Genomic DNA, 16853 nt, shown 5'->3' on the forward strand with positions numbered 1-16853 from the left:
TTTCAACAAATTGAAAATCACTAGTAAGTATTATTCTCTCGAATTTCTCTCGAATCACTAGTAAGTATTATATCGAAATAATTCGTTCATTTTTATGATTTTATTATATTTTCGTTCAATACACGTAAAAATATAAATTATAAATAATGAATAATATGCAAAATTTAGGGTAATAGAATAATAGGAGGTTGCAACACTGGGAGCAGAAAGCGTAAAAAATAACCTAGAATGAATTATGTACTTGCATAGGTTTTATATCCCAATAAAGAAAAAAAACAACGATAATGTTTAAATAAAATATTTCGCTTCTTACCTTTTCCGCCTTTGCCAAATAAATCCATAGTTTTCTCCATGTCGAAAACTTCTTTTGATCACTAAAGTTATATTGCATTTCTTTAGAAGCATAGCGAGTGCTTAGCGGGGAACGATAATTACAAAATTCAGAATTTTGAATGTCTACCGGAGCGTCAATAGAAAACATCGTGTTTATTTGAATTTGTTACAAATAAATTGTCTAACGTTACCGCAAAGTATTTACATCCGTCAGACCGTCAGACTGTGAATTGAAATCTATGTATTGGGCAGTAAACACGAGCCCAAGGCCGACCAAGACGCGGGAGAATTCAATTCTGATAACGAGGTTATCGAAAATATCTGATGTAACTTCATTACTGACTATAACATTGTGATTGCTCTTATGAAATTTATCGCAATTTGTTATTATTTTTACATGTTCTGTTGTTACTTTGCAATCAAATAGTACCTAGTTAAATTCATATTCGTCTTAATATAAAACTTAGGTTTCTTTTTGTTAAATCATTGCTTTTACTTTAACCCTTATTAAAACGCTGGGAGCTATACTTCCCACGTCTCAGATTGAAGTAAATCGTGTTTTATTTTTATATGCTTAAACCTAATGCAGTGTAATATTTATCTACGCAATCTTAACATTTTAGAGAACTTTTTTTCATGGAAACACTTTTCAGAAAATTATTACATGTCATGGTAAACACACGTCAAAGTCAGGTGACGTGATTTTGCAGCCGAAAATGACCGTTATTTTTTAGTTTTTGGTGTAGTGCTCAAAAAAAATTAGATAAGTAGATTTGAGTTCTAGCTATGTAAACTAGACTATATTACGGTTGCGTGAAACGTAAAAATATGCCCAGAATCTTTCTTTTATACCTTGGTAGAGTCGATTGAAAATAAGTCCTTAAGTGGGAAGATATCATCCCAGTGTTCGTCACTGCACACGACATTCGGAAATTCTATATATAAAATCTGTGTGTCTAAAAAATCTTTTCTAGTTGGTATAAGCAACTTATTTATTGTTATTCGTTATTTCCTGATCAGATAATTAGAAATCTTAACTCAATACATTAGTATTTACCTATTGTTTTTATTTTGTTGTAGAAAAATGCCATTTTTATGTTGAAGTCATTCATTTTTCAATTCCCGAATTCTTCCCTCAGTAAAAGAAACTTGCATTGATGAGTACTTTCACCTCCTTTATTAAAAAACTTGATCTTTATAATTTTTTACGATAACATTAAATTCACAAGTGGAGTCAGGGCAACTAACTAGTGTTTTAAAATATTGATGTCTGGAGTGGACACTGGGAGCTATAGTTCCCACCTTTCCAAACTTTTTACAAGAGAGAACAGATGACGGGATATATACTTCCCACCGAAAAAAGGGTACTTCCCCCCCACTAACCCCTTTTTTGTGTGTATTTTTGAAATCTACGACCCAAAATTACCCAGGAACGTATCTTACTTTTTTGTTAGCTCCTCCACAGGCTCGCGTTTGAATAAGGGTTAAATAAAGTGCCTATGATTCTAAAATCAGATGATAATTTGAGTAATGGAATAAATATTTTTTAAGGTAAATTTAAATAGTGATAAATTAAAAAAAAATTGCCAACTAAATACAATTTTTGAAGTGGTCACCACCAACATCATATTCATATAATATTTTCTTAAGGGAACTATATTTTCTATCACCAAAATTTATATTTGTCATCAAGTTGTATCACCTAATAAATAGATCTATCACCACGAAATATTTTCGTTTTCAGATAAATAAAAATTGTTCCCAGGTATGAATTATCAAATTAATGTTAATATATGTGTAAAATAAGAGATCGATAACCAATAAAATTATATAGTATTACATGAATATAAACTTCATTCTTATAATAACAGTTTTGTTACTTAAATAATAGCTCGGTGCTCAGAATGGTAGATCTGTCACCAAATAAATCGATTATCGATCCCTGACTGCGACTCCTTTTTATTTGATATTTTGTCACCAATACAGTAGTAACATTTTATTTCGTTCAGATATTAAATTAATACCTAGTATTCGTTACCAATTTAATACATCAATTTATAATTTTAATGAAAAAATGATCAAAGGGGTGGAGACAAATTGGTGCGCTTTAAAAATTGACCAATGATGACCAAATGATTATTCAGTGGTTATTATTTTTAAGAATAGATATTGATTATTTTAACTTTAATTAAGTGTTTTATCTACTATTCTGCTGGCCATAAGCCAGCTATTTTAAACCAGCGCTGATTGTTCAGTGGTAATTATTTTAAACAATAAATATTGATTATTTTGACTTTAATTGTTTTATTTACTACTCTGCTAATTTTTTTATTTAAATATAATTTTTACTACCAGTGGAAATTTAGAACCTTGGGAGTCTAGTTAAGTAGCAGAATCTTTTGGTTGAAACGATGATGACAATCCTAATTTTTTATTTGAACTTAATGCAAATTTCTAGTAACATAATATGATTTATTGGTGATCTCTTTAAATTAGTTTGCTTAAATACTTATTAGGACACACCTATTATAATACATACAAAAACATTTATTTGGTACTAGACCTTATATCTCAGGATTTTAGGTGATTTATTGTGGAACTGATTTTGCATTGTTTGGTGACTACATTTTGGTGACAGATCTACTATTTTGAGGACAAACCCTATTATTTAAGAAACACAAAACTAATTAAATTGGTGATAGTTTAAATGATACCCTTTTCTTAATTATTAACTACTAGCTTTCGATTCGCGGCTTCGCCCGTGCAGACAAAGAAAAACCCGCATAGTTCCTGTTCCCGTGGGATTTCCGGGATAAAACATATGTCCTGGGGTAAAAAGTAGCCTTTGTCCTTTCTCGGGTATCCAAATATCTCTATACCAAATTTCATGCAAATTGGTTCAGTAGTTAAGGCGATTGAGTAACAGACAGACAGACAGAGTTACTTTCGTATTTATAATATTAGTATGGATTCTCAGAAATAAAACACCAATTTATTACAAAGTTTATTGTATTATCTAAAAAATAATACATTCATAACGTTTTATTGTATTGTCAGTAGGTACAAAAATATATTTATGTACAAAATACAAAAAGTTGTTATCATTTAAATGTTTGATTTACATAGAAGTGGTTATATGCATAAAACAGATTCTATACTTCATTTTAATACAAACATAGCCTCTGCTGCCAAATTATTATGCATATTGTTTTATTACAATTATTATTCAGTTCTATATTATGTTAACTTCAGTGAATACTGGCATCGTAAAAAGGATAAATCTTAACTTTATAAAAAATAAATATATTTCTTATTATACATATACAGTTCCTTCGTTAAATTGACTGATTCCACAAACAATATATTTATGCACTAGTATTTTTGCACTATAATTTACATCTTATTTTTGAGAGATTTCATCATTTTCTCTAACTTCATGGCTTTCTGCAGATCGCCTTTGATCTTCAGTTTTCCCATCATGAATGCTGTGGTGGGCTTTAATTTACCTGCAAAACATAAAATATATAAATTATTTAAACTAGTTACCACATAGCTATGGAATACATAATAAATAATAATATAGTAAAAACTTCTTATAAAAGGAATTTGTTCATTATTTGCCATAGTTTGCCATGAAATTCATAAAAATAGTTAATTTTGTTAATAATTAATAATTTCAAATTTGTGCGGTTAAAATTAATATTTTGATACAGAAAGTGGCCATATTTTTGAAGATAAGTACATTTTAAATATAAAAGTCATAGGTAAATGAAGTAACTATCGATTATATTAGTTTGCTGGTAAACACGGTAATATTTTTAAATTCTACTAATATTATAAACGCGAAAGTTTGTAAGTATGGATGGATCTCATCTCTGCGTGTGTGTGTGCCCGCTTTATATATGTGCCTGTCACTATATGCTTCTGTATGTATGCATACATTTGCATCTTTGCATGTGTATCCGTCACTCTATTTGTGTGTGTGTGTGTGTGTGTGTGTGTGTGTGCTCACCGGCGAACATCTCAGCGAAGTGGTTGCCGTCCATAGTGAGCGTGGCGTCGGGCGCCGCTTTGGGTTCTCCGGCGCCGCACGCACCGTCGCCGTTCTTCAGGTCCAAGTGCCAAATGCCTTCCTCCTTGCCTGTACACACAATGACATACATTGAACACATATTAAAAAAAACTTATAGGCAAACTTCGATCATAAACCAAACCCTGAATTTCCCCGTTAGCACATATAACTGAAAAAAATAGAATAAATTCAATTACTTATGTGGAATCATGGCAAGCGAGCGGTAAGGCGTCGTTAGGGTATGGCGAAAAGACGCGGGTTAAAATTGAATAAAAAATTTTTTTTATCGTTTTGTTCACAAAAAAATCCACAATAAACAACCAGATTAGTTTCCATTAGTATTTCTATAGAATTAGATTTATAAAATAAAATTTTTACCTTTAACATTAAACTGGTACACCGCTTGTGTCTTCTGCACCAGTTCAGCTGATATGGTTTTGCTGATGGCATCGAACAGAGCTGGGATCTGACCGCCAGATTGCTCCGCCTGCAAATTTTAAATGTCTATATAACACATTCATTTCATAATTTATCAACTAAGAAATATGGATTGGTAAATATAAATTATAATGTTATAAATATATTTTAATTAATCAAATATTTAGGATAGAAGGGTTGACAAATAAGGATAGGATAATGAAATTCTAATCGATATGATTTGATAACGATAATATAGGATATGATTAAGCCGTTTAGCGATTTACGAGATAATATTATAATCGCTCAAGCTATATCACAGCCGTGTTGATCGGCACCTCGATAAGACGCGGCTCTGGAGTCGGTGCGTTGACTCTACTAATTTAATAATAAAATATGTACATATTTTCTTTTGTCTTCGATTTCATATTATCGACAGTGCACTTGTTTCTAAGAAATAATTTTTATATTCTAGTAACTGAAGTAGCTGACCACTTCGTTGGGCGCGAACAATATTGTTATTGAGATATTATAAACTTAATTGTTTAAAATTGTTACTGGTTAGTGTGCAAAGGTGGACTTGGAGTCCATAGCAGTCAACATGACACGTTATCTTTATATTATTATATTAAAATTAAACTGATGCGAAGCTTGTAGTTAGTAGAGTTTGAGAAAGTTGTATGGTGGGTTTCCTAATGAAAATTAGGAATTAGGGTGTACAAATCATGGAATAAAGATGAAAAGGAATAAAAATGAACTATGTTCCATGAGAGCATTTCCTACTATCGGGAAGGTATTTATTAAAACTTTAAGTGTGTTTCATTTAGCACCTTGATACCTAAGTAACGATACAAAATAATATCGCGCAATCATTTTCAAGTTATCGTTGATTAATTTATTTGTTTTTAAACGTACAGAAAATGTAACTATGTATTTTTATCTATACTCTATTAAGGTAGGTAGTTACAAATAAATGATAAATCTGAGTAGGTATATAGTTTATCAAGTGTTTTAACTTTTGAATTAAACGGATGCACAACTGTCGAATTAATAAGGTTGTGACGTCACAAACACTTTTGTAAAGACATGAATAAAGTAAATACACAGGTTTTTCTCATAATTTTTTGGTAGATTTATTTGGCATGCACTATAAAAATTAAAAACGTTTGTCAGACCCATTATGGCCATAGACATATATACATTACAAAATATACAATCATATACTTTATTTATTATCAACTATTAATTCTTTTTAGTAATTTTTCGTCAACTAGAGTCACTTCACACCTTTTTGGGAGCCTTCTCAGTTTGTCCGGGCACCTCCAAAAAGAAGTCAGGTAACAGATTGTCTATGTTATCTGCAACAAACATTACACAATATATTTTATAATTAAAGTCCATTCTGACACTTACATCTGGAAAAATACATCAAATATAACACGGTAATAAAATACAGATATTATAATACAATTTTTTAAATGTCTATGGCCATAAACAACAAATATTTTTTAGAACTTTGCTTGTTCGTTTTTAGTGTTCAAATTAAATGATTGACGGTTAGTTTTTCTACGCTACAATATCAGTACTAATGAATGACGTGGTGGAGATGTTTGTTTCTCAACTACCTATAAAACTAATACTTGTAGTATGGTAAAGGAATGGGATGACAAGGAAAATGAAGGAAAGTAATATCAACGTTACTTAGCCAAGATTACTTATCTCGTAAAAGACTAATTACTACATAGTTAATAATGTTCTAAAGCCGTTTGTCCACCACCATAGCACAGTAGTCAAAACTACACAATTTTTTTTATCAAACCTGTACAATTATAATTCATAATCTTTTGAATGAGCAGTTAAGTATATATATTATATATTACCAAAATTTTTATTTATTTTAGAAATACTATTCAAAGTAGTTCTTTATCTACGCCTCTAAACTAAACATATATTATGTAACATTTGAAAATTTATAATAAATTCACATATTTTAATGCTGCAAAACTACAAATTCAGTTTTATACATAGCTACATATTCCTATGTTGTGTTTAGGGCCGATTTTTCAATGCTTGGATTAAACTTATCCGTCCATTAAAAGTATTACACGATAATATTAAAATGTCACGTAAACTGTCAAATACGGGCAATTAGAATACGTTTTTAAAATGGTAGTTTTATACATTATTTAACGAATAAGTTTTAACCAAGGATTGAAAAATTAGCCCTTAGTTAAAAAAATGATTAGTGTATTCAAGTGGTGGACAACCGGCTCCATCAAACAGGCACCTGTTTAAACTGTGTAGCGGTGGTATGATAGCCGCGTCGTTGTGTCGCCGAGCTGACCGTGGTGGAGTGATGCAGACGAGACTCTTCATCATCCAGGAACCCGTCCAGCAGCAGCCGGTCCGCGTTGGCTGGGCAAGTGGACCCGTCAGTCAAGGGGATGATAATAGTCAGTGGCCATTTGACCAGTGACCAAGTCAATTATATAAAAATAGACGGGTTGCCCTCCGGGAGTGCCGGCAGAAGTGAAAACTTGATTATTACCGTTGAGCATGTTTGATATTTTGGAATGGTATATCCGTCTTACGCTTTTTCGATCAGGTCACGTGTCCTGACGCGAGTTTAAGATTTTATACCCATTACAGAAAAAGTGCTCAACGCCGCTAAAGAAGTTTTCACTTCAAAAATGTACTATTTCAGAGAGCGTACTACAGTATTCAGGAATATATTATGGACGATAAAAACCCATGGAGGGTTGTCGCGTAAAACCACAGGACAGTTCTTTGGCATGTTATTATATGATGTTACATATATATTTTGTAAAATTAAATAGTAAAACTGACATGATTTAAAAGAGCAACTATGGAGTTTCTTGCCAGTTCTTCTCCGTAGATACTGCTTTCCGAATCGGTGGTAAATGTTAAAAATATGTATTGACGTTTCAAAAGTGCTTCTATAAGAATCTATTTTATATTAATTATAATATGTAAAGAAATCATGAATACGAAGCAATCAAAACGGAAACAAAAGTTTGATGTTTTGTGCATAATTTTATTAAAAATGTAGCAAATAATTCAATAGTTTATGAGTATAACAAACATCTCCACATTAAAATGAATTCACAAATTTATTTGTGTAAGATTTGTGTAATGTTAGTAGGATTTATGTGAGAATAATTTTATTAGAGCTGTTAGTAAATGGAATGTTGGCAAATGTGACAAAGTTTTTATGCAAATTTGGGTATATAATCATAAATATGGGCCAAGAGACAATATTATTTACATACAATAGAAAAATAACATGATCGTATAACAGTGCCTGTCTGTCTGCTTAAAACATCACATTTATTGAAATATATAAAATGACTAGGTAAGTAAAGGAATAAAGTCTGTGACATAGGATTTTCAAAATAGATTCGGCAGTTTTTTTAGTGTTTACGTATAAATAAACATTAAACAACTTTATCTCGATAATATTACTATATACAATTATTACTGTATGTAATAAAAATATCTTACCGGGATCACAAGCGTAGGGCTTGAGGTCAGTAACACCGGCGGCTCGTACTACATCTTCGTCGATCGCGAAGTTGCCCGTGTATGTGCGTGGGTCTCTGTGGAATAAGTATATATTATATGTTTATGGAGGTTAAATAAATATATGTAAATAATGCGAAATGTGTGTGTAGGTACAGAGTGGTTGTAAGCGATTAATATTAGAATTTAGAATATAACAGTGTGTGGTGTGCAGTTTGTCGCGTGCAATATGCATTATTATTGAACCGTTATATCTTAAGTTTGTAATAAGCGTGTCGCATGTAAAAGGGAGCAAGAATGTATATTTGTAGCATATTATACTTCAACGTTAGTTCATGGAGTATATAGCCTGAAAAGCAGCGAGCAGTGTAGTGATAAGTTTTGTGTAAAGTGTACTGTATGTGGTGTACAGTGAAGCATAGTGTATTTTTTATTCTATATAGGGTGAATTGTAGTGTCATATTATACACTTACTTGCAGAGCATAGCGTAAGCTGCGTCAGAAACGATGTCAGGCTTGCGGCTGGTCGACGTGTCGCCTGTTAGCATCTCAATAGCTGCCGTCGCGATCGCTAATAAAAACTTAAATGTTAGTAGGTTTTTTTACTTTTCAGATTTGGACGTATTAGTTTTTACCAAGGTTTTTGTTAAATTTAATAATTTTCGTAAAAATTTGGAAATATTCATTTCAAATGAGAAACGACACAGACGTTTTTAAAGTCTTAGGCCAAGACCCTAGTATATTACTTATAGAGTTTCAGAGAATATTTAAATCAAGCCAACATGCAAATCTTTAAGTTTAAAGAACCATATTTTTATAATTTAGATTATTTTTATCTCACTAACCTGTTCTAGGCCACAGTGCGTTAACACCAATATTGTAAGGCTTGAACTCCTCGCTCATGCCGAGCACACACATCGACATGCCGTACTTCGCCATCGTATACGCCACGTGGATCGAGAACCTGACACGATAATATTCATTTATTATTTCCTAATGTGTGTCTTTTATTCTAATAATTTAAGAATCCCTTCATTATAAAAGAGTGTCAAGCTATTATATAGCTTAGCCTTCATGAATGACGGAAAAAGGTAAAAACATTAATAGATTTTATTTGATACTAGCGGTCCGCCCCGGCTTCGCCCGTGGTACATGTTTACGTTTTCTCTATATAAGAACCATCCTCGAACTTCAAGGAATATAATAAAAAAAGAATTATCGAAATCGGTTCAGCCGTTCTCGAGTTATGCGCTTACCAACACATTTTGCGATTCATTTTTATATTATAAGACTAGCGGTCCGCCCCGGCTTCGCCCGTGGTACATATTTACGGTTTCTCTACATAAAAACCATCCTCGTACTTCAAGGAATATAATAAAAAAAGAATTATCGAAATCGGTTCAGCCGTTCTCGAGTTATGCGCTTACCAACACATTTTGCGATTCATTTTTATATATAAGAAGAGAAGAAGATAAACAATTTGAAAGATTTTCACAATGCTAATGCATTACATACCAGTATGGGCTCATGTTGAGTGGTGGGGACAAGTTCAAGATGTGTGCATGGTCACTGTTCTTCAACAGGGGCAGACACAGCTTGGATCTGAAACATTTATTTATCTTTTTGCAATTACATATTAAAATAATTTGGAAAATCCAAAAGTGCACGCCTCATAATTTTTTTTTAATAAATATTTATTAATTATTATTTTTGTTTATTAATAACAATTAAACCACATCGAATCAGACCCTGAAAAATGAAAGGGTTCTATTCCTGAGCATACTCAAGCGTAAGAGAAAAAAAAAGACTCGATTAGTAAAGTATTTCGGTCGCTATCGTGTTAACAAGAAAAAGGATCCGCACATACAGACACACGGACGTCCAAGACAGAACTTTTTTAAACTGTTTTTTAACTAGTTTAAATAACAAAAATGACATCAAAAATATCATGAACGTTAAAAATAGTGTTTTTTCTTAATATGTGTGTGTATGTATTATCTTACAAGTGCAATGTATGATACATAAAGACATTTTAAGTTTGAAAAATCAGATGTTTTGCGCGAAGTGACAGTAGTACCCACCTCAACGCTTCGCTTATGAGGCGTGCAATACGAATGAATAAAAATCAAACTTTTAAGAAGTCTTTAAAAATTTAGCCAGTATTTATGCTTGAAAGAAAATTGTTGTTTCAATGTGTAAAAATGTTGTAAAAACTTAAGAAAAGTAATATTCTGGTACTGTGTCAAATAATACAATATACATTTTCACTACTTTTCTATCTTTCAATCAAGTTTAAAGAATCCCTTTTACAATAAATCACTCTCAAGGTATGACAACCAAATAAATAAAGTATGTTTCTACTTCAACGTCAAGAGAATATATCAAATCTCACGCAAGGAAGGTGCCCCTTGTGTTGATATTGTGCATGAGGTCGTATCTCTTCATGTCTGTCTCCGCGGTGCCCGTGAGAGAGATCGCCGACGCGTTGTTCACCAGAATGTCTATACCGTTGAACTGTAAATGTAGTTTATTTGTGAGTCTTCACAAAAAGAAGTGCTTTAAAGGTTGTAAAACCTTTTGTACATCAATTAAATGTACAAATATATAATAATAATTGTAATGCAGAGCTTATTTGTCCATAAAAGGCCGGCAAAGCACTTGCAACACTAGAAGTGTGGCCCACCGGCCCGTTTGCTTGCTCTGACATAAAAAAAATGGTTTGTTTTGTCAATGTAAAGCCACAGTTTGTTTAATAAATAAATAGTATTTTCTAGTCTATTAGTTAATATTGCTAAATTTCGTACTGCCTTAATAGGCAATGTTATTTCTTAATTAAATGAATACTTAAAAGTGGGGTAATAAATGTTACCTAAACTTGGTAGTATGTACTTGCCTTGTAGGGCAAAGTGTGTTACACTGTATACATATTTTATGTAAATAACTAGCTTTCTAACCGCTTTTTTAAATATTTATGTAGCATATTATTTTTAACCTGTGATAAAATTTAATTGTAGAAATAATCGTATTTTCTTTAGCCAAGGACACTATAAAATAGTTAGCACATAATAAAAAGTAGCACATGTCCTAATCAAGTATAATCTTTCAATTTAGTTAGTTATTAAATATATTTGTTGCTATGGATTTTTTTCACATATCAGTTACTATCTTCAATGACTCAATTTTAAAACATGATAAAAATTAATAGATTGTAAATTAAAAATTAGTTTTAAAAACAACCTTTTTGACAGCTTCATCAATGGCTTTCTGAACCTGTTTCTCATCACGCACATCTACTATGCATGGGAGAGCCTTTCCACCAAGAGCTTCAACTGAAATCATCAAAATTAGTAGAGACATTATATAATCATATTTTCAGAATAAAAATACAAAATCATATAATATTATTTAGTATAATGTATTTATATAAATCAGTGTATTTATGTTTATATTTGTTGTGACAGCTTTTAAAAAAAACTGAAAAGAGATAAACAACTTGACAGAGCAAAGGTCACACCTGTGTACATGTCCAAAGTTCAAGACACTGTTTATAAACGAAGGTTAAGGCCAATACACAAATGTAGAATACATTTAGAATGAAGAGAAAAGAGAACTAACTTTCTTCGGCGGCAGTATATATAGTTCCCGGGAGTTTTGGATGAGGTTCCGCTGTTTTAGCGGCGATAACCACGTTCGCTCCATCCTTGGCGGCTTTCAGAGCAATAGCCTTGCCGATGCCACGGGAGGCACCGGTTATGAACAGGGTACGGCCTGCGAGCTTCCTAAAAAGCGTTAAATTAAATACCGTAGCCAAATGTGGAACACAAACACTTTCTCCTTATTAGCTTAGCCACTTACCCTGTGTTGGCAACTAAACTCATGTTGATCAAATTATTTACCGAATTTAAAACGAAAAGTTTTTAAAAAACAACCAAACAAACGATGATTTAAAAAAATGTTTATTGGTAATTATCAGTGAAACTTTGAACTCCACTGGTTATGTACGATTTATGTATTTAACAGTTATCACATAAATGTCACAAGTGACAACTGACAAGATAGACAAGGACAACCTAGGACAACCCATGAGGACAACTCACTTCCCGTCATCTTCCCGTAAACTTCAAACTTGTCAAATGACGTGAGTTTTCTTGGATACTAGCACAGGATACTAGGTAGTTTGATTTTTTTATGTAGGTTAAAATCACAGGTTATAATATTGTATCCAATCTTGATACAATCATTCTCTCATCCAAGAATAGGAAATATGCATGATTTTATTTATCCGATAGTTTAGAACATTTTATATAAGGGAGATAAATTTCGAAGCCAAAAAGTAATTAGAAGTCTCGTTGGACGCACTCTTTTCATACATTTTGTTAGGGACCTCGCATTCTATCAGAATTCTGACTTCGTGTCTGATGTCCGCTTCTGATGAGCGCCGGATGCAAACGATCAGACGTCAGAATTTTTCTGATGAGAAATTCGGAAGTGGGGTCCTTCTGAAATTCTGATCTCGATACCTACATTTTGTGTAGACCCATCACATCTATCAGAAATTTCTATCAGCTCGTTAGAGAGTAGTATATAATATATTCTTTGTATCAGATATTGAACGGACGCAGTGGAGGATGCACGTGTTTACTTTGCACGGCAAGAAAAGATGACAGGAATGAAAGATTTGAATAAGGAAATTGAAAAATCCATACTTAATATTATAAATGCAAAAGTAACTCTCAGATCACGCCTTAACTACTGAACCAATTTGCATGAAATTTGGTATAGAGATATTTTGATACCCGAGAAAGGACATAGGCTACTTTTTACCCCGGGACATAGGATAGGTTTTATCCCGGAAATGCCACGGGAACGGGAACTATGCGGGTTTTTCTTTGACTGTGCGGGCGAAGCCGCGGGTGGAAAGCTAATGAAAAATAATTATTAATGCTCATGGAATTTAGGTATTACATGTATCATGTGAAATTGGCTATCATGCAATCTTCTGCAACCGAGTCGATAATCCCGGTATGGCACCTATTTTACAACGACAAAAACGTTTTGCAATAAAAAATTATGTCTGATGGATCTATCGATTAAAAATTACGCGTTAAAAATGACTATAAAGTTAGGTTATATTTTCCTGTGCAGATAAGATGCGCACTAATAAAGTCAAGAACCACTACCGCCAGCCAGACAGCCCAGACTCTAACCGAAAGAGCAAGAGAGACAGTATATCAAAAAACCACCTGTTCTATAATCATCTCTCGAAAACGTTGCTACCTCCAATACTATAGGAGGCTCGATATCCTATGGGCTGGCAGTGCTGGCACATAATTAAGTTTAATGATTTTTTGTGCAAAAGAAATAATAGAAATAAAACAAATATAAGATTTGAAATACATTTATTTTTGTGCAATGTTTCATCCACTCTTCTAATTTCTAATATACAACACCGCGACTGGGTCAATACCAATAATAATAAAATAAAACACATTTATAGTAACATTTAAATTCATAAGACATTTACTTAGGCTTTATAATTAATTGCGATCTAAGTATGGCTCGAATCGTTGATAAAATTTTATTTTCTACATCTAAATACATAATATTTCATCTGACTACATTTACTGTACAATTCGATTTGGTTGTAATGAGAACTTGAGTATTTGAATTGTCTTTACAATAAGTTTGGTTTTACACATGGAGTGAATAATTCGATGGTTTGACTGTCGTATGTAATATGGCTATTCAATTTACATATATAAAAATATTTAGATTAATAATACTTTTATTAAAAACAATAATAAAAGGTATGCTTAAATAATATTTTTGTTAAATAATAAAATACATTTTGAGATTGTATATAAAATATATTATCATCATTTTGAAGCTCAACACACAAAGATTTGAATTCAACTAAACAACATATAAATTTACTTATACAATACTGTAGGGACTAGTCAATGAACTATCGCTACAAATGTATTTTGTATTTTAATCAACTTAATAATATGATACTCATTTTGTTCATAAGAATTCAGAGATATGGTTTAAAATCAGTATTTAAGCACCATAATTTGTGTTCGTTCCCTAACTTTACGAATATACTATTAAAGCATCAACAAATAAGGATTGGCACCGAAATTAAACTACTGATAGCCTCGATGGACTATAATTTAGGGCCAATTTTTCAATCCTTGGTTAAAATTTATCCGTCCAATATAAAAGTTTATTTTAAAATGTCACCTGTAAACTGTCAAACGGACAATTAGAATATATTTTTGAGATGGTACTTTAAGGGGGCGCATAAAGCAAAATAACCAATCTTCTATTAGATGATACGTGTAATATGCAAGACCAAATCTAAAAAATAAAATATATATCAAACTAGATGATATGTTCAACGATTCTGTTTATTCAAAAACATAAAATATTAAAATTTACTCGATAAAAAAAAATCACCAAGTTAGCTCTAATTTTCACACTTTTACGTTTTCTACTTGACATGGTAATACTTATTATGATTTTTTTTTCATAAACAATTATATTAAAACATTTGCAAGATATTTGTCAGAGCATTTTGTGTAATTACTTTTAGTTTTGGTTTTATCTGCGATAAACCACTTTTGGCGCTCTTTTTTTCTCGAGATAAACGTTTGATTTTGTCACGATAAAAGTGGTTTATCCCAGATAAAACCAAAACTAAAAGTAATTACACAAAATGCTCTGACAAATATCTTGCAAATGTTTTAATATAATTGTTTATGAAAAAAAAATCATAATAAGTATTACCATGTCAAGTAGAAAACGTAAAAGTGTGAAAATTAGAGCTAACTTGGTGATTTTTTTTATCGAGTAAATTTTAATATTTTATGTTTTTGATTAAACAGAATCGTTGAACATATCATCTAGTTTGATATATATTTTATTTTTTAGATTTGGTCTTGCATATTACACGTATCATCTAATAGAAGATTGGTTATTTTGCTTTATGCGCCCCCTTAATACGTTATTGGATGAATAAGTTTAAACCAAGGATTGAAAAATCAGCCCTTAACTAAAGAGATAAGTGTTGTTACACCTTGCGTTGGACGCGGACGAGCGACGTATGACATACAACATGGACACTTTCATTACAATAAAATGGTGTTTTTCTCTCACTCTATGTCTATAATTAATACTTTATTAACTAAAATAACTGTACTCTACCGCATATTTATTTGATTTACAATTCATTACAATTTGATAAATTAGATATTATGTACAAGTATATTGTTGTTTAACAGATATCTTAGCGGAGTCGTCGATCTTATTTATCAAATGTATTGTATACATTTATTATATTAACTATTTAAACACGGTTACGTACAATAAGAAAAGTACTAAATTACAAAGTATGATATTTATTAGGTAGGATTCCGTCTAGCAATCTGTCTCTTTGGAAGTACGATAACGATTTACTATTAATTTAATTTTGGTCGTACAATTAACGCGTATTATTTTCATAAAAAATATCTCTTTCAGAAATTGAGCATAATGTATGGAACTTCACATAAACTATAAACGCAGCCGAGCGACTTTCCGTATTATTGCGATAATCTATATTAACACAACCTTCTGCTCCATTCGATGTCACTGCTAAATTAATCTAGTTTTCTGTACCCAATTTTTGAGATAGCTCTTTCACGCTTCGTAATTAATGGAGTTATGCGATCCAACTGAGAATAGGAACGACTTGCCGCCATATTGTGACGTCATACCTATTAATTCAGTCTACATAAAGTTCGTATTTAAATTCAAAATAAGTATCAGAGCAAAAAGCAAAAAGGATATCTAAATAAATCCCATTTTTCAAATGTTAACTTTACATTCTCAGTTGGATCGCATATTACATAGGGAGAAACAGATCTATATATAGGCGGGCTGTTTAGCGGAGTGCTGTATCGCGGCGAGCACATCATGTTTCAGCCGCACATACAAGCGACCTCGACGCCAAGGGTTCTGCAGCTGTAGGGGTCGGAAGTCATCCCTCAGGCACCTTTCCCTTGCTCCAATAACCGCTACTAGGCAGAAATCCTGCAATCTCTCTGGCGGGTACACAGGACCGGGTTTGCCCTTGAGCACGGCGGCCATGTTGAGTTGTTTGACGACAAGGTCGATGACCTCACGTGCGGTGGTGCGTGGAGTCACGTGGAGCTTGAGAGATGTGCCCGCGGCTAAGCCTGTCTCGTAGGCTGCGAACACCTGTAAATTGTAATAAATAATGATTTATTTGTATGCACAAAATAAAAAAAGGTACATTATTTACAGATACAACACATACGGTATATATTAAGTAGTCAAAACAAAAAAGAAAATAATAACGGTCTCTCTGAATCATGATTGTACATAATACAAAAATAATAACTAATAATAGGGCCATCCAAATAATAAAGGGTTTAGTTTTTTACATCAAAATATTACTTTTGCGAAAATTTACTTATGGATATTTCAA

The 16853-nt window shown here is 32.1% G+C and overlaps 3 protein-coding genes and 1 long non-coding RNA gene across 8 annotated transcripts in view; 1 reads left to right on the top strand and 3 right to left on the bottom strand.

Annotated features, from left to right (window-relative positions):
• Window positions 1-583, bottom strand: part of Adsl (adenylosuccinate lyase) — a 30339-nt gene extending 29756 nt beyond the window's left edge. Inside the window, exon 1 of the mRNA XM_089698496.1 lies at window positions 314-583. Within this exon, the coding sequence (XP_089554622.1) occupies window positions 314-481 (168 nt within the window). The 5' untranslated portion in view covers window positions 482-583. The remainder of the gene's footprint in view (window positions 1-313) is intronic.
• LOC149486837 (uncharacterized) overlaps window positions 1-16853 on the top strand; it is a 332103-nt gene that overhangs the window by 213062 nt on the left and 102188 nt on the right. The window lies entirely within an intron of this gene.
• Hsdl2 (Hydroxysteroid dehydrogenase like 2) lies at window positions 3325-12402 on the bottom strand. Of its 3 annotated transcripts, none has more exons than XM_089698459.1 (12): window positions 12218-12402; window positions 11978-12141; window positions 11600-11691; window positions 10755-10876; window positions 9878-9964; window positions 9208-9326; window positions 8837-8933; window positions 8345-8439; window positions 6110-6180; window positions 4784-4892; window positions 4346-4474; window positions 3325-3839 (listed from the first exon to the last, which is right to left on the bottom strand). In XM_089698459.1, exons 1-12 carry the CDS (start codon window positions 12238-12240, stop codon window positions 3727-3729), a joined length of 1221 nt encoding a protein of 406 aa, XP_089554585.1. In that variant the 5' UTR covers window positions 12241-12402; the 3' UTR covers window positions 3325-3726. The 3 variants fall into 3 exon arrangements, with proteins under 3 accessions (XP_089554585.1, XP_089554584.1, XP_089554586.1); XM_089698458.1 differs by lacking the exon at window positions 6110-6180 and adding an exon at window positions 7110-7237; XM_089698460.1 differs by lacking the exons at window positions 6110-6180; window positions 11978-12141; window positions 12218-12402 and adding exons at window positions 7110-7237; window positions 11877-11935.
• Window positions 16038-16853, bottom strand: part of wake (ankyrin repeat and fibronectin type III domain containing protein wide awake) — a 55611-nt gene continuing 54795 nt past the window's right edge. For all 3 annotated transcript variants that reach the window (XM_089698468.1, XM_089698467.1, XM_089698469.1), the window contains one exon: window positions 16038-16603. In XM_089698468.1, the coding sequence (XP_089554594.1) occupies window positions 16268-16603 (336 nt within the window). In that variant the 3' untranslated portion in view covers window positions 16038-16267. The remainder of the gene's footprint in view (window positions 16604-16853) is intronic.

The sequence above is a fragment of the Colias philodice genome, chromosome 8 (assembly GCF_061535455.1).
Source record: "Colias philodice isolate Cphi_HAF_F1 chromosome 8, ilColPhil1 Martin Lab GWU primary, whole genome shotgun sequence".
Lineage (NCBI taxonomy): Eukaryota > Metazoa > Arthropoda > Insecta > Lepidoptera > Pieridae > Colias > Colias philodice.

Bases quoted from the DNA above. Each gene is read 5' to 3' on its own strand.
- Hsdl2 (XM_089698458.1), bottom strand. From the start codon at position 12,240: ATGAGTTTAGTTGCCAACACAGG. The intron at 9,965-10,754 runs GTGAGATTTGAT...TAAATGTTTCAG, and splicing joins ACAAGGGGCACCTTCCTTGC to ATCCAAGCTGTGTCTGCCCC. The intron at 8,440-8,836 runs GTAAGTGTATAA...CTTATTCCACAG, and splicing joins GCTTACGCTATGCTCTGCAA to AGACCCACGCACATACACGG.